The 26,930-nt window shown below is 37.8% G+C and overlaps 1 protein-coding gene across 2 annotated transcripts; it reads left to right on the forward strand.

The window, feature by feature from the left end:
- Positions 1 to 6,472: 6,472 nt before the first annotated feature.
- On the forward strand, positions 6,473 to 25,110 carry tcea2 (transcription elongation factor A (SII), 2). 2 transcript variants are annotated; one of them, XM_042410100.1, is made up of 10 exons: positions 6,473 to 6,709; positions 16,722 to 16,784; positions 17,499 to 17,604; positions 18,307 to 18,409; positions 18,644 to 18,825; positions 19,477 to 19,533; positions 22,045 to 22,199; positions 22,340 to 22,486; positions 22,584 to 22,655; positions 24,747 to 25,110. In XM_042410100.1, exons 1-10 carry the CDS (start codon positions 6,641 to 6,643, stop codon positions 24,753 to 24,755), a joined length of 963 nt encoding a protein of 320 aa, XP_042266034.1. In that variant the 5' UTR covers positions 6,473 to 6,640; the 3' UTR covers positions 24,756 to 25,110. The 2 variants fall into 2 exon arrangements, with proteins under 2 accessions (XP_042266034.1, XP_042266035.1); XM_042410101.1 differs by having other exon boundaries at positions 18,647 to 18,825.
- The last annotated feature ends 1,820 nt before the right edge of the window (positions 25,111 to 26,930 follow it).

Raw genomic sequence — 26,930 nt, forward strand, 5'->3', positions numbered from 1 at the left:
ATGTCGCTGCCAGTTCTGCTCTGCAGATCCTCAGCTGGAGGAGGTTTTTTGGCTGCAAACATCAAGCAGCAAGAATTCATGAGGCAAAAAAAAAAAAAAAAAAAGTTTCTCCAAGAATTATTTACTTGTCTTGAATGCAGAAGAGTCTGATTTAAATTTAGAGAGAGAGAGTGAGAGAGAGAGAGAGAGAGAGAGAGAGAGAGAGAGGTCCACTACTCTAGACTCAGTGACTTGACGCTGGCAGGCAGTGCAGGGGAAGATTGTTTAAAAATGTAATCTGGTCTAGATTACAGGAAAAATCTGAAATATTTATATGTTTTCCTTTTTCTTGACTCAACAAAGTAGCAAACTGTGAAGATTTATTTCTGGTGTTCTGGTATCCGGAAATAAAATCAATCTCATTTTCATGTAGACAACTTCAGGTGATTGACAGTTAAAGAACTTCAAGGCTTCGATGGGCGTTAAACTCTCAACTGTGTTAGAAAATATCTGGTTTCTTTATTTTAAAAAAAATTTGAAAAAGTTGAAAGTACAAAACAGTACAGTCCAAAAATTCTGAATAATCTACCACAAGAGTCATATTTTTAAAGTCTATCAGGGTTGCTGTAATTATTCCTCCTGTCCATACTGACTGTGAAGAGATCCCTTTCTGAAGTGATTTCAGTTTAAGAAAACTGGAATTAGGTGCATAAAAACACTAACTTTGAAAAATATCCACTTTTGTTGAAGCTTGTATCAATTTAGCTTGTATGGCCTAAACATCAGAATACAGATTTAAAAAAAAACTGAAGGAGAGAAGTCAACTACAAATCCCAAGATGCATTTCCATAGTGTGTACCATCATGTATAACATCTGGGTCAGTGTGGGATAAATTCACTTGATTTCCAAACTATAACAACAAAGTAATGTGAATTTTCTACTGCTCTGATTCACACCTCTAACTGTCTTTAACCATGACAACACTGACGGACGCTCATGGATAGGGGAGTATATAGAGCCATGCCAGACTGACAGGAAAAAAAAACATGATTTCTCAGAAATAAAAATGATTAAAAATGATGGCCGTTACGTAAACTTATAATATTACTGAATTCCCCAGGAGACTTCTTTGTTCTTTAAGTTGGGGAACATTGAGGATAACATTGAAATAAAACTTTCAAATGGGAATTTACAGTGGGGAAAATATTTCTGGAACCAGCACCTCCCTCCACGATGCAACCCTGTTTGAAAGATGCGTCTTCCTCAGTTCCAGCTTGTTAATAAAGTGCCAGTTGAACTCACTGGTGGCATAGTATACTCAAAAACAGAGAAAATATCCTTTCAAAATGTAGCATTGTTCTATTTTCCAGACTGCTGCTGGTTTAATTCAGTAATGTGTGTTATGATGAAAAACCGATTTCTGATTCTGATATACTTTATTGTTTCTGCCTTGATCTTCAATGAATTGTAGAACAGATTTTATTACAAAAAGCCCTATAAAAAGACATATTGTTCATGTCTTGCCAACAACATATTACTTTTGTGTTAAGTAGATTAAATTCCTTGAGAATTACTGGAGGAAGAGGAGGAGAAGCGGCTGTTTTAAGAAAAGTTTTAACTGTAGGCAACTGTCATCGGGCTTTTACTCCAGCTTTGAACTGAATATGTTGGTAATGTGCGCTGTGATATACTGACCACCTAAATATGACAAGGACTTTATCAATGACTTTTCTGATTTCTTGGCTGGAATTATGCCAAAATATGACAGGTTCTAATATTCATGTCTCCTGTCCCACTGAAAATGTTGTAAATCTTATTGACAGTTTCAATCTTGTACAACCTGTGACAGGTTTCTACACAAGATCATGGGTACACACTAGATCTTGTTTTATCATGTGGTCCACCTGTTTTAAACATTGAAGTATATGATGCAGTTTTCTCTGATCACATGCCTGTTTTCTTTGAGATCTCTCTCCTGTGTCATATCGCTACAGTTCTCTGCTGCTTTTAAAAAATGTTGTTGAGATTCACTCAGGGTCCCTCCTTTGTTTTAATACTGAGGAGTTAACCTCACTATTTTATTCCACCTGCCAAAACTTCCTGGATGCTGTCGCTCCATTTAAAATCATGCGTTTCCAAACCTAAATCTGAAGCATGGTTGCATGACACTACTCATGCTGTCAGATGAGAATGCAGGAGAGCTGAACGCAAGTGGAAAAAAAGACAAGTTGCAGGTGTCTTTTGACATTTTAAAAGACAGCTGGTGAAAATATCCGAAAATTATCAAAGCTGAAAAGACAAAATATTTTTCTGATATTATTTCAAACAATTGTGACAAACCTCATTGTCTTTTTAGTACCATTAACGCTATTCTTAATACCCCTCCAGTCTGCTTGTCTTGATGTCTCCTCAGAAACCGGAGGAAAATTCCTCTACTTCTCTGATGACAAGATTACGATCATTAGTGCACACATCTCATCCCCTTCTTATGACCCATCCATCACTGTCACTTGCTCTGCTGTTTTTAAAGCAGCAGACTGTATGTATTTGTCTTCTAAAGGAAATTATTGATCACATGAGACCTTCAGTTTGTCTCACAGATGTTGTTCCCTGTCACTTTTTTTTAAAGAGATTTGTGAGACTATTGGACCAAACATCCAAACAATTATGAACAGCAGTCTCTCTTCAGATGTTGCACCAGCATATTTTAAGCAGGCAGTAGTGCAGCCATTGATCAAAAAATCCAATCTGGACACTTCAGTCCTCTCCAATTTTAGAGTTCCCAAACTCCCGTTTCTTACAGAATAATTGCAGACTTTTTTAGACATGCATGGCATTCTTGAGGTATTCCAGTCTGGTTTTGAAGCCCTTCACAGAAGTGAACCTGCACTTTTAAGTTTTTTTTTTTTAACAATTTTTATTAGCTGCTGACTTATGCTTTTAGATCTCACACCTCCATTAAACACAGTACACCATGATATCCTTACCTTTCACCTGGAGCATTGTGTTGGGACTAAAGGTACTGCTCTGGGGTGGTTCAGGTCTTACTTGTCTGACAGAAGTTTTTCTGTCAGCCCTGTCGACTCTGTATCCTCCCCAGCACGTCTCCCTTGTGGAGTCCCTCAGGGTTCTATTCTTGGGCCAGTCCTATTTTCCCTTTACATGCTCCCCTTAAGGTCCATTCTTAGAAAATATGGCATCTGGTTCCACTGTTATACAGATGACACTCAAATTTACCTGCCTTTGAAACAGAAAAATGAAAAACTCTTTAAAACCATTGTTGACCATTGTCTCAAGGACATCAAAGCTCGGATGGACTTGTTTTTTCTTTAAACTTTAATGAGAATAAAGTCCTAATTTTTGGACCCAGTGGTGCTTATGATGCGCCTCATATGGACCTGTGTTCCCTGGAACCATGTGTAAAACCCACCGTAAAAAATCTGGGTGTGATAATGGACAGTGATTTTAAATTGGACAAAATGATAAACTCAGTGATCAAATCTTCACTGATTTGGAAAAGGGTTATACATGCTTTTATCTCATCCCGACTTGACTACTTTAATGCCCTTTATGTTGGTGTCAGCCAGGCCTCTCTCTCACGCTTACAACTGGTCCAGAAAACTGCAGCTCATCTTTTAACAGGCAAACAAGAGCATATTTACTCTGTATTGGCCTCCCTTCACTGGCTCCCTGTATGTTTTAGGATTGATTTTAAGATTTTATTGTTTGCCTACTGATCATTAAATGGGCTCCAACCTATTTCTCTGACCTTTTACAACCACAAGGTCATTCGGGTCTGCTGACCAGTTGCTTGCAGATTGAAGTACAGCGCAGATTGTGCCTTTGCAGTCGTAGCCCCCAAACTCTGGAACGAGCTGCCTCTACATGTTAGGCTGGCCCCTACACTGCCTGTTTTTAAATCCCGTCTTAAAACACATCTTAATTTCTTGGCTTTTAACTCTATATGAGAGTTACCTTTCTTTGTCTTTTTGTCTGTTAAACTGGTCCTTGTGTTTTACTGGGTTGTTTTATGGCTTTTGCTATTTAGTATTATGTACTTGACTTGACTAAATGCTCCACTTGAACAATAACTTGTGTCTAATATTGTTTTTCCACAAAAAAAAATTAAATCATCTTATTAAAATCCTTAAAATAACATCTACCCCTTCTCCCTCATTAAAAAAAAATCCAGAATATATTAATATACAAATATATTTCAGGTCAAAAGTTTAACTGCTCTGAAAAGTCCATTCTCAGCGTATGTGCACTGGTGATTTCAAGTTTCCACATCACACTCGTGGACTATGATTGGCACTAAACTAGTTGTGATGTCACAAATCATGCTTGTAAGTACACACCTTAAACTGAGATTTAAGGTGAGCACAGAGAAACTTTCCACTTTCAGCAGATGGATGTGAAAACCAACTCTGCACATACATCACTCTGCACAGAGAAGGTCAAAAATCCAACTTAAGTAAAGGGAAGGAAAAACACATTTTTGAGTCGAGGGAAACTTAAAGGAAAATAAAAGCCCACAGTTTGACTCACACTGATGACTTCTTCGTCTTACTGCAGGGGTTAGAAGCTGGAATTCAGAGTTAAGGATATGAGTCAGATATTTTCTCGCCAAGTCTGATTACTGCTCATGGGGTACCTGGAAATAATCTTTGACGTCAGTATTTTTCATTGCATTACACGGGCAATTTAGATTTTAGCTCTATTGACGGATTACCATGTCATGATAATCTGCATCAACACATAGTGAATGATTGGGAAATACAATCTAATTTTACATAATATAATCTGACCACTTGTTTCCTCGTCCTGTTAGATTACATTGTAGAGACATCACTCGTTCTCAGATCTGTTGAAATACCCTTGATAAGTAAAATGCTCTCATTACTGATATGAATGATGGGCAGAACTGTTCAAATAAGAACCTGTTTTGAAATTAAAGGAATCCTGGTTTCACAAAGTTGTTGTTGATTACAATAGCACACCAGCAAAGCTTCAAACCAGTGAATGTTTTAGTAGAATAACTGTCCTCTGGTGTGCTTCATGTATCGTAATAATCACCACATGTCAGAAATTATCAGCCTAGAGTGGGGACTTAAAATGTGGAGGTTGTGGGAGATTTCCATGACTGACATGCTGCATTAATATTTGTTATGATGTATTTTTATTCAAATGCTTGATGGGGACCATTAAAGAGTCACAGGGCAGAAAAGTTCAAGAAGCCTGGCATGTGTGTTTATTTAGGATATATGGTACTCATTACACACCTAATAAAGACCCTTTATACATTCAGCCTGTACTGAAACTGAAATACACACACACACACACACAGAAGCCTCCTTCAGTACTTAACATATACTAATGTAACAACACTGACATCTAGAGGGAGGACACAGTGAGTACAAGCAGGCTGTTAATTTAGTTGATGAAAAAGGTCTTTCATAATGAATCTAAATGACATCTTCCTCCAGGAGAAATGGACTTTACAATAAGTTAACAAAACATTTCCAGTCAGTGAAGTCATTTCTGAAGAACTGGCTTGTGTTCGTTTCCCGACAAGAGGTGTAAAAAAAAAAAAAATTCTTTCAATTATTGATTAAATTTCTCTCTGGCATCACACTGATGTACTGTAGCTCTATGTGGTCTCTAAAAGTCTGTGTCCTCCACTACTGCTAATATAGAACAATAGGGCTGTTTTTTTTTTTGTCTTGGTTATGCAAAGAGATAAAGCTTGTCAGTGTGGGCCAGATGTGGATAAATGGATGAAGTTAAAGTTAGAAAGGTTCATTTGTATATCCAAGTAGTGTGAAACTAACAAGGCACAAGACAAAACATAAAACAGGTGCATCAAAAACTGAAAGAAAAGATGTGTATGTTCATATAAAGTGCACATTGCAGAGTGAAATGATAAAATAATACATAAAGGAGATCAGTTTTGCAGGATTTGGGACTTTTTCTTTGATTGTCGTTAACCTTTGTAGACACATGAAGTCCTCACAAGATTTTAATCAGGTTTTACAGGAGTAGACAAACCCGCTGAGTGACACGGGAACAGAAATCTGGATCCCAGCTTGAGCTTTTCATCGCAAGCAGCTCAGCTGTTTTGATTCATTGGCTTTCAGTTTGTTTCTGAGATGGAAAATCACCAGCAGCTACCAGTAAAATACTGTTCTTTCTCAAAACCCTAACAAGCCGAAGCATGTTTTAAAGATGTGGAGACAAGGATGTTCGAGCCCCCAGTATGATAAACATTAAAAAACAGCCTTCAAAATTATTAAGTTCAATGCTTTTTGACTCCTATCAGAAATTTATTCCACACATGCCCAGCTGTGGAGGATATTCAAATAGTTGGAAGTGGGAGAGAAAAAAACTCTCTGAGTCCTCTTAAAAAGTTTGGATAAGTTGCTCCAGGCTGAATTTGGACAGATCCAAAAAAAAGAAAAAAAGAAAACTACAACTCCCAGCGTCCCACAGTGCCACACAACAACAAACGAGAGGGAGGCAGCAGCTGGGAGAGAAGGAGACAGACTGCGTAAAGAGAAGGGAAGAGAGAGAGAGAGACGCGGGGACAGTTTTTCACGCACATCAATGGAGGTTTTCTCCGCAGCAGAGGAGGAGATCTGACGGAGAGAAAATCCGCTCAAAATGGCTAAAAACCAGGAAGTGGAGCGCATCGCCAAAAAACTGGATAAAATGGTGCACAAGAAGAACACGGTGAGTCCAAAAAAAAAAAAAAAAAAACACACACACACAGTTGCTGCATCCGCACAAAAACACGCGATCAGGTGATGAGCTTTACCTTTAACTGCTGAGAGAGGGAAAATTCTGGAAAACACGGCGAGTGTGTTTAACTCTGCTGCTCACCGCTCTGTGGAGGATTTCTGGATATCTGCAGATAATCTGATACATAACAAGACCGCAGCTGATGATTTAGAAGATTTTTGGAAATAGTTTTAGTATAAATCAGAGCAGCGATTGGTCCAAAAGCCGCCAATTAAATCACTCGCACCTTGAATCAATTATCTTGTCAACTATAAACTCAGTTTATTAAGTGTTACTCCAGAGGTTATTAAATTTTTATGGTGGTTATATTTAGACTGAAGCTAAAATGCACAAAATATCATAAAATATAGTTGTTACACATTAAAATATGGTAAGTGGAGCTTTAGCTACTTAATACATTTTTAAAGTATGTCCAGGATTGTTAAATATAGTTTTACTATGATAATGGAGACCAAAGATCAAGCAATATATACATGATTAAAGAACATGTTGAAACTTTTAAAAAAATATGTCCAATAACAAGAGAAACCTTTGGATAGTTCTCTTCATTAGCTGAAACACTTGTTGATCTTCATCCATGTACAATTAAATAATAATGTGCAATGTGAAGTTTTTACAATGACACTTAAAAAACTGGTCAACATTTAACAATTTTATTTATTATTTTAAATACATAGTAAAAAAAAAAAAGAAGAAGAAGAAGAAGAAAGAATGAAAGAAAGAAAAGAAAAACAAACTCCAGATATAAAAATGAAAACTAAACCATTTCTGCTCCAAACTGAGCTGAAGGAAAATTTAATTACGATTTAATTTCAATTTTATTGTTTTTTTTTTCTTCTTATTTGACTGAATCATAAATGGTTGATTTATGATTAGCTGTCAACACATCAACTTTAAAGATGTTATGGACACAAAACATTTCTGAATGCTATACTGCAAACAGACAAAACCACTGAAAAAACAAAAGCTGAATTAAACCAGTTTAGACTAAATTAAAGCTGCAAGCAGCGTCGAACGGGCCTTCGCGCCCTTGCGCACATCGGGCCGCGGTGCAGTCAGCTAAGCTTCTGGGAACCAAGAAAACGTTTGGAGATGATCAGTGTGAGAGTCTTTTGACACACAATACTAACCAGTGTCTCTCTGTGAGCCCACCCCTCTGTTCACAGACAATTATATATATGAGGGATATTTCTTACAAGTGTGGTGTGCTTTTATTTTGAAAGTTTGATTGACATGTGTACTGTCAGGTGTGTAGAGACAATAAGTAACTGCAGCTGGACACAGAAAAATACTCATATATTTGAATGGAGAGTGTGAGCGAACCCACACCTTTTTGAACATTTACTGCTTCCACATAATTTTAGATACAAACTTCATTTGAACTTTAAATGAGCCACGAGACTTTGACCTACAAATCTTGAATTTACATGTGTTTTCTATCTTTTATTGTTTTTGAGATATTAGAGTGTGAGTTTTAAAGTCTTTTCTTGCTCCTCCTGTGATTTTGTAATGAGTGTGTATTGCGGAATGTTTCAGAGCACTGAGGGAGTGACATCACCAGGAGCAGTTGGAGAGGAGGATATTAGAGAACGCTTCTTGTGAAATATCCTCATAAATCCCATGACTTTGGCCAAATCCTACATAAAAATCACATTTTTTTGTAGGAATTTTCGTCGCGAATCCATTGATACAGGTTTGAAAGTGGTCGGACTTATAGTTTAGACGCCAGATGCCCCAGTTTGGCACAAAGTCCATGCCCAGAGATTGCCTCCCCATTGGTTTACATTGTAAGGTGTAATGTCGCACTCCGACTTTCAGGGCTTACTAAATCTAAACCGTTCGAGTTATTACAAAGTTTTTAATAACTTTTGCTCAACACAGTGTGATAAGTCATGTATTTAAGTTTGAAGCCGATACCATTAACGCCCTAGGAGGAGATAGCGTTTGTTCGGGGGCCAAAATTGGGGCAAAGTCTTATTTTGAAAAGCTGATTGCAGACTTCCTGTTGGATTTAGGTCAGGGGTGTCAGCGTATGATTTGTAGGTCTTGATGAGACGAATAATTGAGTTTTGGTTCGATCTCTCTACGACATTCCTACGGGCCGTGGCGGCCGTTTTAGATACATAGGTGGCGCTAGAGAGCACATTTTGGAACTTCGGGGGTTAATTTTTACATTTTATCAAATTTTTCACCAGACCTGATGTGCGTGCCAAATTTGGTGAGTTTTTGAGCATGTTTAGGGGGTCAAATTTAGAGTTAAAGTGGCGGATTAATAAAGAATAATAATAAGAAAGAAACAAACACACGAAAAACAATAGGGTCTTCGCCCTTTGGGCTCAGGCCCTAATTAAAGCTGATGGTATATGAACGTAAAATCCCATTTGAACCATCCTCACACACACCTGAAGCCATGACAAACTAACAGCTTATCTACACAGGACACGTTTCTGCCGTGTTTTTCAGACATTTTAATCTACTGCGTGTCTGACAGAGCAGATAGCTTTTATTTTAATCAGTACAGCTGTGATCCAAAACATAATATTTGACTTTGTACTGTGCTTTAACACATATGGAAGACTGAAGCAAGCCTCCAGGGACAGCTCAGGGCTGTGAGGTGTAGCGGTCACGCTCAATATCGCGACTTCCAAGAGCATCGCGTGACTCACACTGGCCCAGAAAGCATTTTTCCACACAATCATCAGAAAAGAAGCGGCTTTCAAATGGCGAATATATTTTAAAAACATTTTCAAGTCACATCAGCATTCATGATGACAAAATTTCATATGAACTCCAGGATTTCAGTTTTATCCACTTTTAACAATCTATATTTGGTGACGTAAGCTACCTGTTGTATATAAATCTGCATTCAGCCATTTGACCACTAGGGGCAGAAAGACAAACAGCAGAAAAACCCTGAAAAATAATCTTATCAAGTGCTTATGCCAGTTCATGGTTTCTGTGTCCATTACGCGGACGGCTGTGGACTGACGTGTGGACATCCAGGCACGCATGCGCTTCTTCTTTTACATACTACAATCAGGGGTCTGTCCATGCAGATGCATTCCACAGTAGAAATCAAGGTAGCGACCTCAGGACAGCGAGAGGAAGAGCTCCTTTGTTTGTTGTATTTGGCAGAACAAAAAGAAAAAGTCGAACAAAGAAAATTGTTTGTGCAATGGACATGAAAACTATGAGTTTGCCTGTAGGTAGCAAAAAAATGTCCAGTTTACTCACCCAGCAGACACAGAGCCACATTGTCTTACCACTGGAATGATGTTTGTGTCCATCTGATGAATACAATTCCTGATATTACCTCTCCTTTTTAACTCTGGTTCGGTTTTCATCAACTCTTGAGAAAAATCTGGCTTTTTAGCTACTAGATGTTCCACTGCCTCACCGGCTAGCTGCTACTTTGTTTGTGTGTGGTTTGGTGTGGCACAGGTAGGGTACACTCTAAGGGTTTTCTTGAAAGTTCTGTTTTTTGGGTTTTGGTTTAGGTTGATGAGAGCCTTTAGAAGAACTGAGACTTGAGACTTTGACTTGGAAAATGAGGACTTGCGACTTAGTTTTGACTTTAAAGCCTAAAGACTCAACTTGACTCAAGACATGAAGGTAAAAAGCTGAGGAGACTTGACTTGGTGACCAATGAATATTGAAAAATATCCTTTTCTTTTTTGTAAAATATTTAATATAGTATTATTAATGTGTTTTGACTTGTCTATTGCACTAATTAGACTATATAAATAACAGTTTTTTCATGCCACCAACCCTGTTTTAAACAAGAAGACAAAGTGTGCGGCCGCCTACTGTGGGAGGAATTTTTGATTAAAAATAAATATCTAAAAAATACTTTGTGTAAGCTGCTACAGCTTAGCTGCTGAAAAGATGTAAAATGACTGTAACATACCTGTCACCTATGTGTAATGGTTCATGTGTCTGATAAACACAGCCAGGACGCTGCACTTCAGAGCCAATCTAACTATTAAAACTATTTAGTGCAATCTGCCGGGAAGTACTTGGCAGAAATGGAATATAATATAATAAGTATAATAAGTATGTTTTTAATTAGTGTATAATCACCTGAAAATAAGAATTGTTGTTACTTTAGAATGAGCCCTTTATATCTACATAGGCAGCAGGTCCTCTTCAACGGAGCTCGCCTTGTTGCCCTGCCATGTTTCTACAGAACAGAACAGACAAACCAAAACACTGACTCAAGAGAGGGCCTTTTGCATATTTCACAAGTTGAGGGGGGGGGATGTGCAACCTCATAGCTAGATGCCATTAAATCCTACTCACTGGTCCTTTTAAGTTGAATACAGCACAGTACGTCTGTGTGTGGACACTCTAGTTACAATTAGCCTTTCAGAACATCAGATTTATTCTTATAACTTTTTTTTTGTCCTTTTATGGCATAGCCTGTGTGCCCATCTGTATGAACTGATCTTCATAATATCAATATTAATAATAAATCATCCGAGTCAGAGTCTGATGTTAATCTAAATTCTTCTAGAATCTTTATCCGTCTGACATTTAAAATTAAAGCCATGTGTTGTGTCATTGGTTCAGTTGCACGCATTCAGCACCGCTATCATCACAGGCAGCCCTCTGCATCACACTGTAAAACATATGTGAGTGAGAACTGCCTTAAAATTGAACTGAACTAGGTTTAATGTTAAACATGGTGAGTCAATTGAACTAAAAAACAAACAAAAAAATAAAATTAAGTTCAGTCAACAACTTTTTCTTCATATTTTTAAAGTAAATCAGTTTTAAGTACACTATGCTGTGTGATCATTATAGCTTATAGCACTGACATTATTCCCATTAAAAAAACTAAGAATTTGGTTTTATTCAGGCTGTTGTGCTATTTTAATTTACACACTAAGCCTTGATAGACCGAAAGACTTCATTTTTAGTCCTGCAAGACTTCAGACTTGACTTGGACTTGCCCTTTAACGACTTTAGACATGACTCAGACTTGGACCAAAAGACTCAATAACAGCTCTGGCCTTTAGACTCAGCCATATATTCCATATGCAGGCAAAACCAAAACAACAAGCAAAAGGAGGCTAAAAGCAGCCTGTCACTTTAACCATTTCCTACCGCAGATGTAGACCCAGTGGAAACTTTCGACAGTGAGTTGTGTGGTTAATAAAAAGTGACAGGCTACCTTACTTCTGTTGTTGTTAAGTGCATGTCTAGATACCACTGCGGGTGAGTGAAAAAATGTGATTTGGGTGAACTTGCTCTTTAATGCTCTTCTATAGCCATAAGAAGGACAAAACACCTTTCAGCTTTTCAACATTTTTCATTAAATGTTTTTAAAAGTAAAACGTTCAACTTTATTAACTATATTTGAATATAAATACTATAAACTAAATCATCATGTAAGGTCTGAAGATATACTGTATGCTGCTGATGATGCTGTATAGTTACATGTATGATGAATTAATGACACTGTGGGTACTAAAATCTCCACACCTCTGTTTCCTGTTATAGGATCTAGCCAATGCGATGGACTGTGAATTGTTCTTTCCTTGTCTTTTTCATTACCGGTTCAAAAGAAAGTGTTGACGTGTGAACAGTTAATTAAGAGTCTGTATCCTTTTATGGCTAGAAATAAGGCTTGTACATAAATCTCAGTCATTACACATGAATGTTTTAGTCTTGAACCCACAAAATTTTGTGCATTTGGCCGGGAGAGTTTTTCGCTGTCACTTTGGAGGAATTGAAACATTATTTCATTTGAAACAATGGTCTCTCAGCAACAGTTTGCACAGAGATATGTGGAAATGATTTGACTTGATTTGTTTTAAAAATCGCAGTGGAATTTTGGAACAGATACATCAATAATACAACACAGTTTGTTATTCTCCTCTCTCCTTTAACACCCTCCACTCCTCTACTGCTTTTATTTCTGTCTGTCCACACTTCTCTTCCTCCCTCTTCTGTTTCACCTCTCACTCATTGGACCAGATCTACTTTCTGCTGTCTTTCCTTGTCTCCATTCGTCTTTTAGTCTTTTTATCTATGCATGTCTTCTTGTCTCTGTGTTGCTTATATGGCAACACTGGAACACAACCTTTTTTTGCATGTTGGACTTCATTTGTCTTCCTTTCCCTTTTTGGCTTGACCGGCCACGGACCAGCCCTATAACCACGATTGTCCGTGAGTGAGTGAGGGCCTGAGTGAGTGATGAAGTTACACCATTGGTCAGCCACCAAGTGTTGGACTTTCCCCATTGCCCGTTGCTCTTTCTGTGGTTCCTTCTCCGAGCTCTGACGCTCTCAGCTCCAGTGTTACATGCAGCGAAGTCGGCTAAACTCATAGATATATATATAAAATTTATTCATTTATTTAAAGTGCAAAATTTTAACTTGAAGATATATATCTATGGCTAAACTCCTGTTGAAACAGACGCGGACCAGCATCTCTACAGTCTCCTCCTCTACCGTCCAGTGTGATGGACTCTTCAGCTGACGGCGCTGTCAGCTGAAGGAGGAGAAACACTGGATTTGGATTTTATAATTGAACTTATGACAGGATGCAAGCTTTTTATTTCTCTGATGTTTTCAAAAAAACATTAAAACACAAGTCTTGCAGGTAAAACATGCGACTCATGTAGCTGTTATATCAGTTTAGTGTGGGGCGGCTGCATTGCAGGTGTGCTTGATTCGACTGTAACTGTAGTAACTGGGTGGAAATAAGCCTCCTGAATTTGCAAAATGCTGTCAAAATTTTCATTTACTATTTCCAACGCAGCCTCCATAATCATCGACCGGGAAAGAAGCAGAAAAAAGTTGCATAGAGGCATGAGGGAGAGAGCAGAGTTAAAGCACCATAAATAACCATCATTCTGGCAAAACTCTCAATACAGAGTGAAAAATGAGACATCCGCAGGGTGAAATGCATGGGGAGTTAACAGATCATTAAAATAGTTTTATAATTAGAATTAAAATAAGTTCTCTTTCAAATCAAACATCCCAAGATATGAGTGGAAAGTATTGTTCTGGCAACTGCATTTATACTGTTTTTTGGGGGGTTTTTTGACTCAGACTTAACCATGTCATGCAATATGCTACTTCAGTACACTTTAACAACAAATATTACTTGGACCACTACAGAAAATTGCAACATTGAAGATTTAATATTGAGTAATTCACATTATAGACACCACCACTGACTATCCCTGTAACAAATGACCATAAACGGTCCAGCCATATTCTAGGTTTTGACCTAGTCTTATTCCTGTCCTTCCTGTCCTTTTGTTATGTCTCTCAGACTCTTGTACTCTTTATTTTTAACAGTGCATGGCTTCATTAAAGTGGCATTATGAAGGATTTTTTTCATTTAATATAAAGCTTCTCCAGCTGCTGCAGAGAGCATCCTATTCCATCTACTTCTGCTGCTGTTGGATTTGTTTAAATTGCTCAAATAAAATTCCTGGTTTCACATATGGACATGTTTTTGTCCTCGGGGACAAATTAAAAGCTGATCAGGAAGCGAGAATCTCCCGTACAACAGTTAGCAAGAGCTCCAACCAGAGAGAGCTGCACTCATTAATTTCTTTTGGCCCCTTCATTCTTGGTAACATTTCAGGCAATAAAAAAATGCCTTCTTGACTATAAAAACAGATCCAGTTTCCCTTTGATTTGCAGAAAGAGTATAGTTGAGGCAGTCTTTCTATCAATCTTAGATTACAGTACAGTGGTAAAATCTATAGACATGCTGCTGCTTCCACTCTCAAGCCTCTAGATTCAGTTTATCTTTCTACCTTCATAGTCATTACTGGAGATTCCTATGACACTCACCACTGCATTCTGTATAACAAAGTTGGTTGGTCCTCTCTGGCACAGAGACGTGATAAACACTTGTATTTTGTCATCCATAAAGCCCTTATTGGACATTTACTATTCTATATAACATCTATGCTGGATTGGACCATAGTACCCTACTAAACTCGCTCTACTAACTCTCTTATGCTTCATGTCCCATGGGTTTAATCTGAACTTGGAAAATCTACTTTATGTGAACCAAACAAATTGAATTAATTTCAACACATCGTCAAGATTGACACTCTTGCTAACTGTCATGAAGTGGCTGTTGTATGTTCTTAGGATCCAGGACCAATAGGGCTCTAGTGCTATTTGCATAGTTGGATTATGTAGAGTCATGTGCAGTGTGTATTAGGGGTGTGCCCTGAATACAAATACATTATTTGGCAAAGCACAAATAGTGGGTTTTATATGAATATTTGTTTCATACAAATATTTTAAATATTATTTGTTTTTGGGAAGAAAAAAAAACATGTCAAATACCAGTTTGCAGGTTGATTACATCGTTATCTCAGTCTCTCTTCTCTGCTCCACTGTTACATCTATCAGGGGTAAGTCCCAAGAGACTCTCCATAACCCGTTGTTCCCCTTCTTCACAAAGTTGGGTTGTAAAAAATAGGCAATAAATGAAAAGTGCAAAACAAGAATCACCTTTGAAGTTCTTCTACATGTTACATGGTGTGCTGTCTCTGTGTTATGGGTGTATAAATAGGTAGAGGTCTGTCTGCAATTAGGTGATGAGTAAAGTTTTAGCTCAGTAGTCAGCGCAGTCGTCTTTGATCTGGGAGACTCCAGTTCGAGACCTGGTGTGGGGACCTCCTTCGTGAGGTAGTTTATTCATGAACACTTATTGTAACACTTTAATTTTCTAAAATTAAAAGTGTAATAAAAACAAAAACAGGATTTTTAAGCCCTTTCCAATTTTATTCCAATACAAATACAAATAATTTTGCTGCCTCAACAAATATCGATACAAATACAAATACTGGGCTCTCTGCACATCGCTAGTGTGTATATGGCTTAGCCAGAAGAGGCTGTACCCCCACGCTGGTCATGTTGTGATGTTGCAGTGGTGGTATCTGCAATAAAGCCAGTTCAACTGAAGATGAAGTCTCTGCATCTGATAATTGATATCTAAAGATATCATACTAACTCTGGACAAGTGAAGACTTTGATTTCAAACCACTTCAGTGTGCAATTGTTTTCACTGAGTATTTTCCTCTTTTGATATGTTTAATTCTGCATATTTTCTTTTTAACTCTGTATCTTGACATCATTGCAAATGAGGGAAACCTCAATGACTTTTGAGGCTTAAATAAAGGTTTGATTGAATGACTGAATAAATGATGTCCATTAAAACAAATCTGTCACCTTGTCCATTAAGTAAGAACAAATCCGAAACTTGTTATTGAAACAAGACTTCAACAAGTCTACAGCAAAGTTAGTGGCTCTGTGAGGCTGTACTTATAGGCACACTGGTGTTTCGAGATTAATGCTAATGTCAAAATGCTAACATGCTCACAATGACAATTCTAACATGCTGATGCTAAGCAAGGATAATGTTTACTATGTTCGCCATCTTAGTTTTGCATGTTAGCATGCTACCATTTAATAAGTATCACTGAACACAAAGTACAGCTGAGGATGTTGGGAATGTCATTAGTCATGCAGGTATTTGGTCATGAAACAAAGTATTCACCATCACCAAAGTAATTAGGTTTCACCCTCAGGGTACCATGAAAGTGTGTACCAAAGTACATGTTAGTCCATCCAATAGTTGTCAAGGCTTTTCTGTACACGCCAAAAATGTCACCCATGGGGGCACTAGAGGAAAAGTTGGGATCACAGAAGTTAGGGGGATTTATCCTTTGGGGACCATGCATGTCCATACACAATTTCATGACAGTGCATCCAACAGTTGTTGAAATAGTCTGTCTGGACCAAAGTGGTAGACCTACCAACAGACCAACATTGCCATCCCTAGAGCCCTGCAGCTTCCATGCCTAATAAGATTAAAAGCACATTCAGGAGTCATCCTCCAGGTGACCTCACATTTCCTCGGTAAGAAGATAATGTGAATGTTTTGTCTGTCTTTGTTTTTACAGGACGGCGCTCTTGACCTGCTGAGGGAGTTGAAGAACATCAAAATGTCTCTGGAGACTCTGCAGGTTGATAACTCTACCCTGCTGCTGCTGTCAGCACTTATACTTCTCAGTCTGTTAGAGTAATGCACGAATATACAGGAAGCCTAGAGCATAACAAGCCTCTGCATGGTCATTAAGATGTTTTTCTTTTGATGCAAAACATTTATTAATATTTAAGAAGCTTCTAAACCACACAAACATCTGTAGTTGTCATCTTCAAATGTTTGAGCCAACATCCAATATGTTGTCAGTGTTTCCATGCAAACAATATACCAGATACAAGCCCATATCCAAGTTAAGATACTGTGCAGACTAAGCTTTGTGTCTGCTTCATCTTTTATATCCCATGTTTGTGTATTCGTGTGTCTACATGTCAGTTAAAGTAGGATTTCTCTGCACAGGGCATGCAGATGCACGCACCACTCTGTATAGTTTATATCACTGGTGTGGCAACCACCTGAGTGTTTCTGCTTGTGCTTAAGACCAGAGACTCTAAATTCTGACTTCAAGATGTCTGTTTACACCTGGTATGAAAACAGGATATACATAGATGTAAAGGAATTATACAACTTTTATTTTCCCAACATGATGATAGTGCTTCTTCAGTACATGGGAACATTTAAACAGGATTAAGAGTGATATATAACTACTAATACTACGTAATGTGTAAGAGTTCAGGTACGTTACCATGGTTTCTCATAAAGAAGGTACGTCATTTCACTCTCTGTCCCTCCCCAGTCCACCAGAGTTGGAATGTCGGTGAACGCTGTGAGGAAACAGAGCTCAGATGATGAAGTTCAGACTCTGGCCAAAGCTCTCATCAAGTCCTGGAAGAAACTGCTGGGTGTGTATGTGTATATATTGTACTTTTATCTTTGTAAGGACCAATTTTAGACTTTTAGATTGAAGACATTTTGTCTGGTTAAGGTTATGCTGGTTGTTATGTGTAATAAGAGAATGTTTGGAATTGTTGCACAAGTTAAAAATTAATCAATTGCCAAAATTGTTGTTGACTTATCTTCTGTCAATAAATCGGCTTATCATTCCAGCACTTTCATGACTCAATAACATGATGTGCTTGATACAAGTGAAACTGCATGCTGGATCGTATGGATTAGTATGAAATAATTGAGAACAAAAATTATGCATATTAAATTGATCTATTGATTCAACATGTAATGCAAATTGAGAAAAAAAAATTAAAAGGAAGAAATAAGTCTTCAGAGCTTATCATCATCATCAATATTTGTCTCTTAACGCTGAATGCGATTAAGTGATTTTAGATAATGTGACAGTATCATCTGGATACTTTTTCTTCGTAAATATCAGTATTATATCAGATCCCAAAATCTTCCACAAGTTTGTCTACAAATGTAAGAAATGCTGTGTGTCTACTGAATAATGTTCTCTGTACATTTAGTGCTAATATATATATATATATATATATATATATATATATATATATATATATATATATATATATATATATAATGTGTGTGTATATATACATTTGTGTGTGTTTGTTGTTTTGTGTCTCGTCCCACAGATGGTTCAGATGGTAAATCAGAGGAAAAGGAAAAGAAGAAAAAGGAGGGCTCTCCCGTGAGGTCATCGTCCACCTCCAAGGACTCTTGCAGCAGCGAGAAAAGGTCTGTCGCACAGTAATGATGTCACTTTTCTTTACACCCACTTTTGCAAGATGAAGTTACCATTAAATATTGACTAATACACATGAAGTAAAAGTTGATTTTCCGTATCACAGTATCTTTAGTAACAGTGGAAAATAATCTAAAATGGTATTTTCCTTTAACCAGATTCATATCATGTTTTTGAAGCACTTCAAACCTCACAACTCGTTTCTCTTCATCATTTGTCTTCCTCAGCAGTAAGAAGTCTGGGGATCCCCCTACCACCCCAACCTCGCCCACCACACCCACCTCACCCACCTCACCCACCACGCCCACCCTCCCTCTTATGGTCACCTCCTTCCCCCCTGCCCCTGTCACCTCCGACAGTGTCCGGAACAAGTGTCGAGAGCTGCTGGTGGCCGCGCTGCAGACTGACGGTGAGATTTGACGTTTTTATTAACACAATCACAATGATTCTCCAGTAAATGAATGAAAGAAAATAGGACATTTAACAGCAATTTTTACACAAAGGTTTTATATCAGATGTAATGTTTGAACAGAATTGTTTTGAAAAGCTGCTGCGGATATTTTTGGATTGAAGCTACTAAGGCTCTTTCTTTTAGCATCTTTCACACCGATTATCATAAATTCTCATTTAAATTAAGAATGAATGTCCACAATCTTGTTGGGTATTGACACGAAAGAGGTGGATAAATTTGGCTGGATGATTTTATCAGTATCAATTAACTCACTGCGTGTGATTGTGTCTTTATTCACAAATGCATGTTAGAGGAATAGTTTTGGGAAATATGCTTATTTGTTCTCTTTCTGAGTTAGATGAGAAGCTCAATACCACTCTCATGTCTGTCTGTTTCTCTGTTTCTCCAGTCTTTATGCTAAACTAAGCTAACTGACTACCAGACAAACATGAGAGAGGAATCAATTTTCTCACCTCTCAGCAGGAAAGCGGATAAGCCTATTTCCCCAAAGCCAGTCGGTTTCATTATGGTGTGGTTCATCTGGATTTTGATGGAAGTTCATTAATATATATCAAGCTGAACAAGAGAATATCTGTGTGTGTGTTGCAGATGATCACAAAACCATTGGAGTCAACTGCGAGCACCTTGCAGCACAAATCGAGGAGCATATCCTTTCATGTCATCAACATGAACATTCGCACTGAACTTTAACCACACGAGATACACATGAACGAACAGGATTTTACATCTGAGCCTGAGATTTCCTAATTTCCCTAGCAACATTACCTTACCATTTACCACCCTGTAGACAAACTTGAAGATCCTCTCCAGACATGTATTAAGACATATAAAAATACTCTACTTGGAACAATAATGTGTCTGATATGGAACTTCCACAAAAAAAGTATAATTTCCTTGTTAAAATCCTTCAAATGGCATCTACCCCTACTACCTCATTAAAAATCCAGAATCTATGGATATGAAAATATTGCTCTTTCCTTGTTCACTGTAAAGTCCATTCTGAGTATATATGCACTGGAGGCTTCAAGTTTCCACATCACACTTGTGTAAGCTGAATATTGGAACACGATTGTCTTCCAAACTATTTGTGATGTCACAAATCCTGCTCATAGGTCCACCCCTTAAAATCAGATTTTCAATGAGCACAGAGAAACTTTCTACTTTCAGCAGATGAATGTGAAAACATCCTTCTAATGTCAAACTCTGCACATAAATGATTCTGCACAGTGAAGCTCAAACATCCAACTGTAGCAGCAAGAGGAAAAACACATTTTTGGTGTTATTTTTGTCCTACTAGTAGTAATGATCTAACGGCTAATGTTTTAAATACCTGTATGAAAATAATTCAAACAAAGATAATGACAATTATTTAGCCTTTTGTCTTTTAACATTAAATGGTAATAAATAAACCCTTTTTTCATTGTGACATGGATTTTCCATGCCACATTAACACAGAAAACAAAGTGAAGAGGTGTATTGCATTTAAATGTTGTCCAGCAGAGAGCAGTGTAGACCTGCCAGTACTAAATACAAAGCTTAAATGAGGAGTTGGAGGGGAGCTTTTATGCCTCCACATCATGTTTTTGGGTTGTCCATCTCTTCTTCCCATTCTGGTGGACAGGAAACCTCAGGAATACCTTGAGAGAATTTCTTCAAATTTGGCACAAACATCCATTTGGACTCAAGGACGAACTCATTAGAATTTGATGGTCAAAGGTCACTGTGACCTCACAAAACATGTTTTTTGCCATAATTCAAGAATTCTTACGCTAATTATGATAAAGTTTCAAAAGTCTAATAGGATAAAATGATGAAGTGATGACATTTTATATCCAGAAGGTCAAAAGTCAACTTCACTGTGGCATCATAATGTTCTGCAAAAACACTTTTCTGGCCGTTATTCAATGCCATAACTCAGGAACAGGAGGGGAGATTGTGACCATATTTCACATTTGGTTGGATACTGAATTGGTGACACTAATCTTGGGTGTCCACCTTGAAAATGTGGAGATTGTATAGATCTTCTCTTCTGCTGAGTTGTAGATGTGTGTGAAGCATCCACGTTTTAGAATTTGTAGCTTCTTTGCAGCAACATCCATATCTGAATTGTCTACTGTCAGGGCTACAACTTTGTGTTCTATCAGAATCAGCTTTACTGGCCAAACATGTGAACACATACAAGGAAAATACACATTATACCTTTTATTAAAAAAGTCTTCATCACAAATATGAGTCTGGACAGACATGGATGTAAACTGCAACTTGACTGGTTGGCGGAAGCATACAACCACACAGCGATATTTCTAGTTCCTTTTTTGGGGATGTAAAAGTGCTATTCATGCCAAAAAGAAAAATGTTTTTCATTGTGACATGGAAAATTCAAATTGTCTTTTTACTTATGACACAGTAAATGCATACAGTAAAAAGATATTCAAACATAATAATGTGTATTTCACTGTCTTTGTTTGATTGGTTTTTATTAGGCACTTAAAATCTTCCATAAATGTACACAGGATCCAGCTGCGTTAATTAATCTTAATGAATGATGCATTTTATTAGTTTGTCTGCATACATACACAGTTTTTATGTCTGTAGTTAGTGAGAGAGAGGGAAGGAGGAAACGGAGACAGCCTGTTGAACATCCGTTCCAGCCCGTCCTGCTCTCTGTAGTGTTTTACTTGAGCCAAATCCACAACATAGTAGTTCTCATTTACGCATGTTTATGTTTCTGTTGTCAGATAATGGAATGGGTATAAAATTTGATTGCGGCTCATAAGTATTGTGTTGACCATCAGTCATTACCAAGCTGCTGAGCTGCAGATAAAATCATTATTTAGTACAACCAAAGGGCATATAAATGTGTACAGGGCTGTTTTCTGTATGAATGCAGCCTACGAGTAGTGTCATTGTCTCTCTATTTTTTGTCCATCCAACAGTTTCGTTCTAATGCATAACGAGCATTATAGCCTCATTGGGCCACTAGTGTGTGTGTGTAGACATTAAATCCTCCTTTAAGCGTACCTCAAGATAAATATTCTTCCAAGATGAGAAGATATCCTCCATTTCCTGAAGTTATTAGGCCAGAATGTATTCACAGTATGTATTTTTGCACATCAGTTGTGTACGTTTTCGTCCTTGACTGCTTGTCGCGCTCACAGATCTTCCGTGAGTTTAAATCGACAGATATGAAATATAAAAGTCGTCTGCGGAGCCGCATCTCCAACCTGAAGGATCAGAAGAATCCTGACCTGCGGCGTAACGTCCTATGTGGAAACATCTCGCCTCAACGCATTGCCTCCATGACTGCTGAGGTCAGTAATGCAGCCGGTTTGTGTAGTCAGTGGGCTGGTTGAGGGTTAAGACTCAGTGTTAAAGTTAAGGTTATGAGCGTCATCATTGTACAGTATAAATGTGTCTTACTGTGTGTGTGTGTGTGTGTGTTTGTGTACAGGAGATGGCGAGTGCAGAGCTGAAGCTGATGAGAGAGGCTCTGACTAAAGAGTCCATCAGAGAGCATCAGCTGTCGAGGGTCGGAGGCACTGAGACGGACATGTTCATCTGCAGCAAGTGTCATGGAAAGAACTGCTCATACACACAGGTATGGACGTACGCACTGAAAGAACTGTGTTGTGGTGAAGTGTAGATGCTTCCCTATGTTGTGTTTTTTGATCCTCTCGCTCTATCTGTGTGTTTAGGTGCAAACTCGCAGTGCTGATGAGCCCATGACCACCTTTGTGTTGTGTAATGGCTGTGGCAACCGATGGAAGGTAAATAAACATTATTACTACCAAATAGTAGTACTTAATAGTCTTAATTAACAGCTTATTGTTTGATTTAAGACTAAACATACAGAAAAATGAATGAAAACATGTCAGCAAGACAACAAATGTTTAGAGACAATAAGTATACAGATGCACCATAATACATAGAAGTCCCTCTAATGTTTTTATATACAGTATATAACCAAAAAAAACAACATATGAATATATAAGTACCCATCCCCCCCCCCCCCTTTTGTAAAACAAGAGAGAACCTGGAAAACCAACATATACAGTTAAAAGTTATTTTTTTTAATAAAATATATACAGCAAACGTTGCCATCTGTTTGCAACCAAAATAAATACCATATCTGTCATTGTTTATGAAAAATGTCCTTATCTTTCTTTGGGAAACACAGAATTGTACTGTGGGAAACATAGAAAAACACTAGTTGACACTAATTGCATGACACCGGTTGCAAAAAGTAGATTCAGCAAACAGGGAAATTGCTAGATTTTTGTGTCAGTAACAAAGTCTCACCACAAGATGGCAGCAGAGACTGGATTCTGCTCAATACTCCTCCTCTATCATTCTCCTTACCTTGAGTTAGTGCCACCTCTGTTTTCCCTTTTATGCCTCCTCTCTTCCTCCATCCTGTTTCTTTTCTTTCCCAAATTGTTCTGCTTTACATCTTTATATTTGTATTGCTCTTACAATGCTTTCTTTCTTTGTCTTCTTCTCTTCCTCCCTCCCTCTCGTTTTCCTTGTCTTTTATTACACTTTCTTCAATTTTTTTTCCTTTCCCTCCTTCCCATCTTGTTTACATCTCCGACCTCCTTTGCTGCCCTTTTCACCCTCCTCCCCTCCATCAAATCCCTCCCCTCTCCTCCTCCTTCCTCTCCATATTTACTCCTTCCCCTCTCTCCTTGTAGTCTTTCCGGTCCCTCCCTCCCTTATTTAGCTCCTGCCTCTCTAGGTCAAGGTGAAGCGACTCATTTGAGAAGCTGGTGGTTTGTGGGAAGTTTTTGTTTTTGCTTTTGTTGTATCAGCAGTTTGAGACTGTGCAGAGACTCTTAAACATGGTGGGAGGATCCAACATGTTAGTTATAAATACTAATAGCTTCATAACCTCCTTAACCCCAAGAACTCTTAAGCAGCATCATCTTTACAAACAAGAGCTGTTTTAAGTACCAAGAGCTATTTTTATATTGCATGTCAGAGCTCTAACCCCAAACCAAAGATCCCAAAACATGACAAACAGAATTATAGACATTTGTATAAAATGACGAACAAGACATCAAGAATTCTTTATTAGATTGAAAAAAAAGCATTCAAAATCAGTCTTATTTGTGTTGTAGCTTTAATGAAGAGCTGAAAAAAAGCACAACACTGACACAGTGTAACTTGTAAAGTTATAGTGAACATGTTAGGAAACAGTTGTGGCCACCTGATGAATATGAATATGCAAGATGTTCACCTTTCTTCACTAAGTTTGTCTGTGTAATCACGTAGCTTGTTATGGGTTTTTAGAGCTTGTTTTGCTGGGAACTGCCTCCTGCTGCTGCTGGAAACAAGGCTGATGAGAGTGCTAATACCGAGCCATAACGTAAATGTGCCGTAAAACCAAAACTATGTGCTAAAAGAGGCAAAAAAAAAAACAGCTACAAAGTTGGTGATAACACTGTAAATGCTTCGAGCAACACCTTTCACATTTTGATCCATTATCCGTTTAAATGAAATGTATAAAAAAGGTGGTTCATACATACGTATTCAGCTGCTTCGCCCAATCAAAGACTTTCTTGCTCTAGAAAATAAAAATGGTGGCGAGACAAACATAGAAATGCGCCAACAATGGCACCAAAGAACTCTGCTAGCAAGTAAACATGGATGTAAACGATCCAATTTTTTTTTTCTTAGTGGATTTGCAACTGTTTTATGAGGAAGGAAATGCATGTTAGCATTTTTTTGAAGAATTGTCCAAAGGATGGTGCTGTGAATTGAGCTCTGAGTGAGTTTTAACTGATCAATGTTCAAAGATGGACTTTAATCACAACCTTTCTCTTTCTTTCTTCCTTCCTTTCTGTTTTTCTTTCTTTCAGTTCTGTTGAAGAGGATGTGTGTGAATATTATTCCATCATGAAGCAGACTAACTAAAGTGAATTGAATTTGGATTAAAAAAAATGAATTTAGTTTTCTTTCTTTTGTATAATTTCTTTTTTATATATAAAACTTAAAGCTGTAATATATTTGGAGAAAAATATGCCAGTTCATGTTGTCTATTGGTTTAATTTGTTTTGTATGGAGCACTTAGAGTTAATTTCTTACGGTAGATGAAGCTTTATGCCAGATTGAAATCACATTTAGGCCTTGTGGAAACAGTGGATGTGCCTTTCTTTGCCATGTTGTGCTGCCACATATTTTGCCCTTAACATTTATAATAAAGTTGCTCTTGGATTAAGACGACATCACTGTAGTTTCTTTTTGGCTTTTTTGGTTTTAATAGTTAGAATATCTCATAAACATTTTAACATATTTTAAAAACGTCGTAAATTTAGGCTAATTATATGGACAGATATTGGCTTATTTCAGATAAATCAATGTCAGCAAATATGTTGGCTAATTTCGAAAGTGTTGCTACTGTAGAGTTTGGCCACCAAGGAGCACCGACAGGTTCATTTTTCACTGTTAAATGTTAAACTTTCATTTATCATTAAGGTTTTTTGCTAGTTTATTTCTTTTTCTATACAAGGGATGGAGGCCTTATCTTATAAATACGAGAAAAAATCCCATAGAAAAATACGTTGGAATCATGAAATACTTAAAGGAACAGTGTGTAAGATTTAGTGGCATCTAGTGGTGAGGTTGCAGATTGCAACCAGCTGAATACCCCTCCACTCACTCTCCCCTTCCAAGCGTGTAGGAGAACCTGCGGTTGCCAGGAAATTTGCAAAAAATGCAAAAGGCCCCATCTAGAGCCAGTGTTTGGTTTGTCCATTCGGGGCTACTGTAGAAACACAGCGGGCTCCGTGGAAGAGGACCCGCTCCCTAGGTAGATATAAAGGGCTCATTCTAAGGTAACGAAAACACCACAAATCTTATTTTCAGGTGATTAAACACTAATGAAAACATACTTATGAATATTATATTCCTTTTCTGCCAGGTCTGCTCTGCTAGATGTCGTTAAATTCTACACACTGCACCTTTAAGTCATACTTAGGAGATAGGCCTGGAAATGTTTTTTCAGGGTATAGTAGAAAATTGTGAGATTGGGCATCATAAGATCAACTATTAAAGCTGAATGAGGGGGAAAAACAATCTGACACATTATCTAATTACCGTCAACATGACTGTGTATTTAGGTACACACATGTATCCGGATGATTTATTCTTTGAACATTTTTTCAGAGTTGTGCAGCCTTGATGAAGGTATGACCCGTTTTTACTTTCCATTTGGCAATATCAAGTATGTTTTGTTATATTTCTCCCAGTCTATAGAAAACTCATACATTGCCTATATTTGGTAGTTCCCCCATTTTTTTAACAGAAAACTTTCTGCAGTTCAAATTTCATGTTCAAGTATAAATCATCAGTCAGCAGTACTTTCTAAAGTTCTCTGTATTGCTGTAGCAGCTGAAGTTAGTCTAGTTTATTCATTACCCACTGACTGATAATTATGTTTATTTTAGTCTCTGGAATATCATCTCTTCAAGGGCAGTGACAGTTTATCAAACATTTTCCCCTTTACAACTGGTCAAGCACTGTTATATTAGGGTTATGGTGTAAAGGAAATACAGCAGTGTGTCTGACTTAATTGTGGACAGTTTCTTCTTTTGCCAAATGAAATTCAAAATGCAATATTCAGATTTTATACAGACACATTCAACTTTTGTTTGGAATGAGAGTCAAACTATTACAGTTGATGTAAACATGATCACTGTTGATCCTCCTCAGGATGACAACAGAAAGGCCCGTGTCACCTTTATTCATTTCTGAGGTCCAGATTTACAGGAAAAAAATAAATAAAATAAATCTCAATTGACGTAAGTAAAAACCTGAGTCGTCTCCATTTTCCAAATGAGGCTGCTGGTGTGAGCAGGTTGACAGAGGTGATGAAAAGCAGTGAGAAAGCAGAGCAGAGAAAGCTCCTGTTGTGTTTGTTGTGGAAACACTGCTGAGCTCTTTCCATACTTGAGCATGGGAGAGAGAGAGAGAGGGAGGAAATTGGAGAGACACTTGGAAGGCCTGGGGTCTGTACGATATCAGATTCTGTTAGGTGTCGTCTT

The sequence above is a fragment of the Thunnus maccoyii genome, chromosome 4, assembly GCF_910596095.1.
Source record: "Thunnus maccoyii chromosome 4, fThuMac1.1, whole genome shotgun sequence".
In the NCBI taxonomy this organism is placed as follows: domain Eukaryota; kingdom Metazoa; phylum Chordata; class Actinopteri; order Scombriformes; family Scombridae; genus Thunnus; species Thunnus maccoyii.

What these genes read in the sequence shown, in the direction of transcription:
- tcea2 (XM_042410100.1), top strand. Translation starts at nt 6,641, where the DNA reads ATGGCTAAAAACCAGGAAGTGGAGCGCATCGCCAAAAAACTGGATAAA. An exon ending in TGTCTCTGGAGACTCTGCAG is followed by an intron (nt 16,785 to 17,498) that starts GTTGATAACTCT and finishes GTCCCTCCCCAG; the next exon opens with TCCACCAGAGTTGGAATGTC. An exon ending in TCTTGCAGCAGCGAGAAAAG is followed by an intron (nt 18,410 to 18,643) that starts GTCTGTCGCACA and finishes TGTCTTCCTCAG; the next exon opens with CAGTAAGAAGTCTGGGGATC.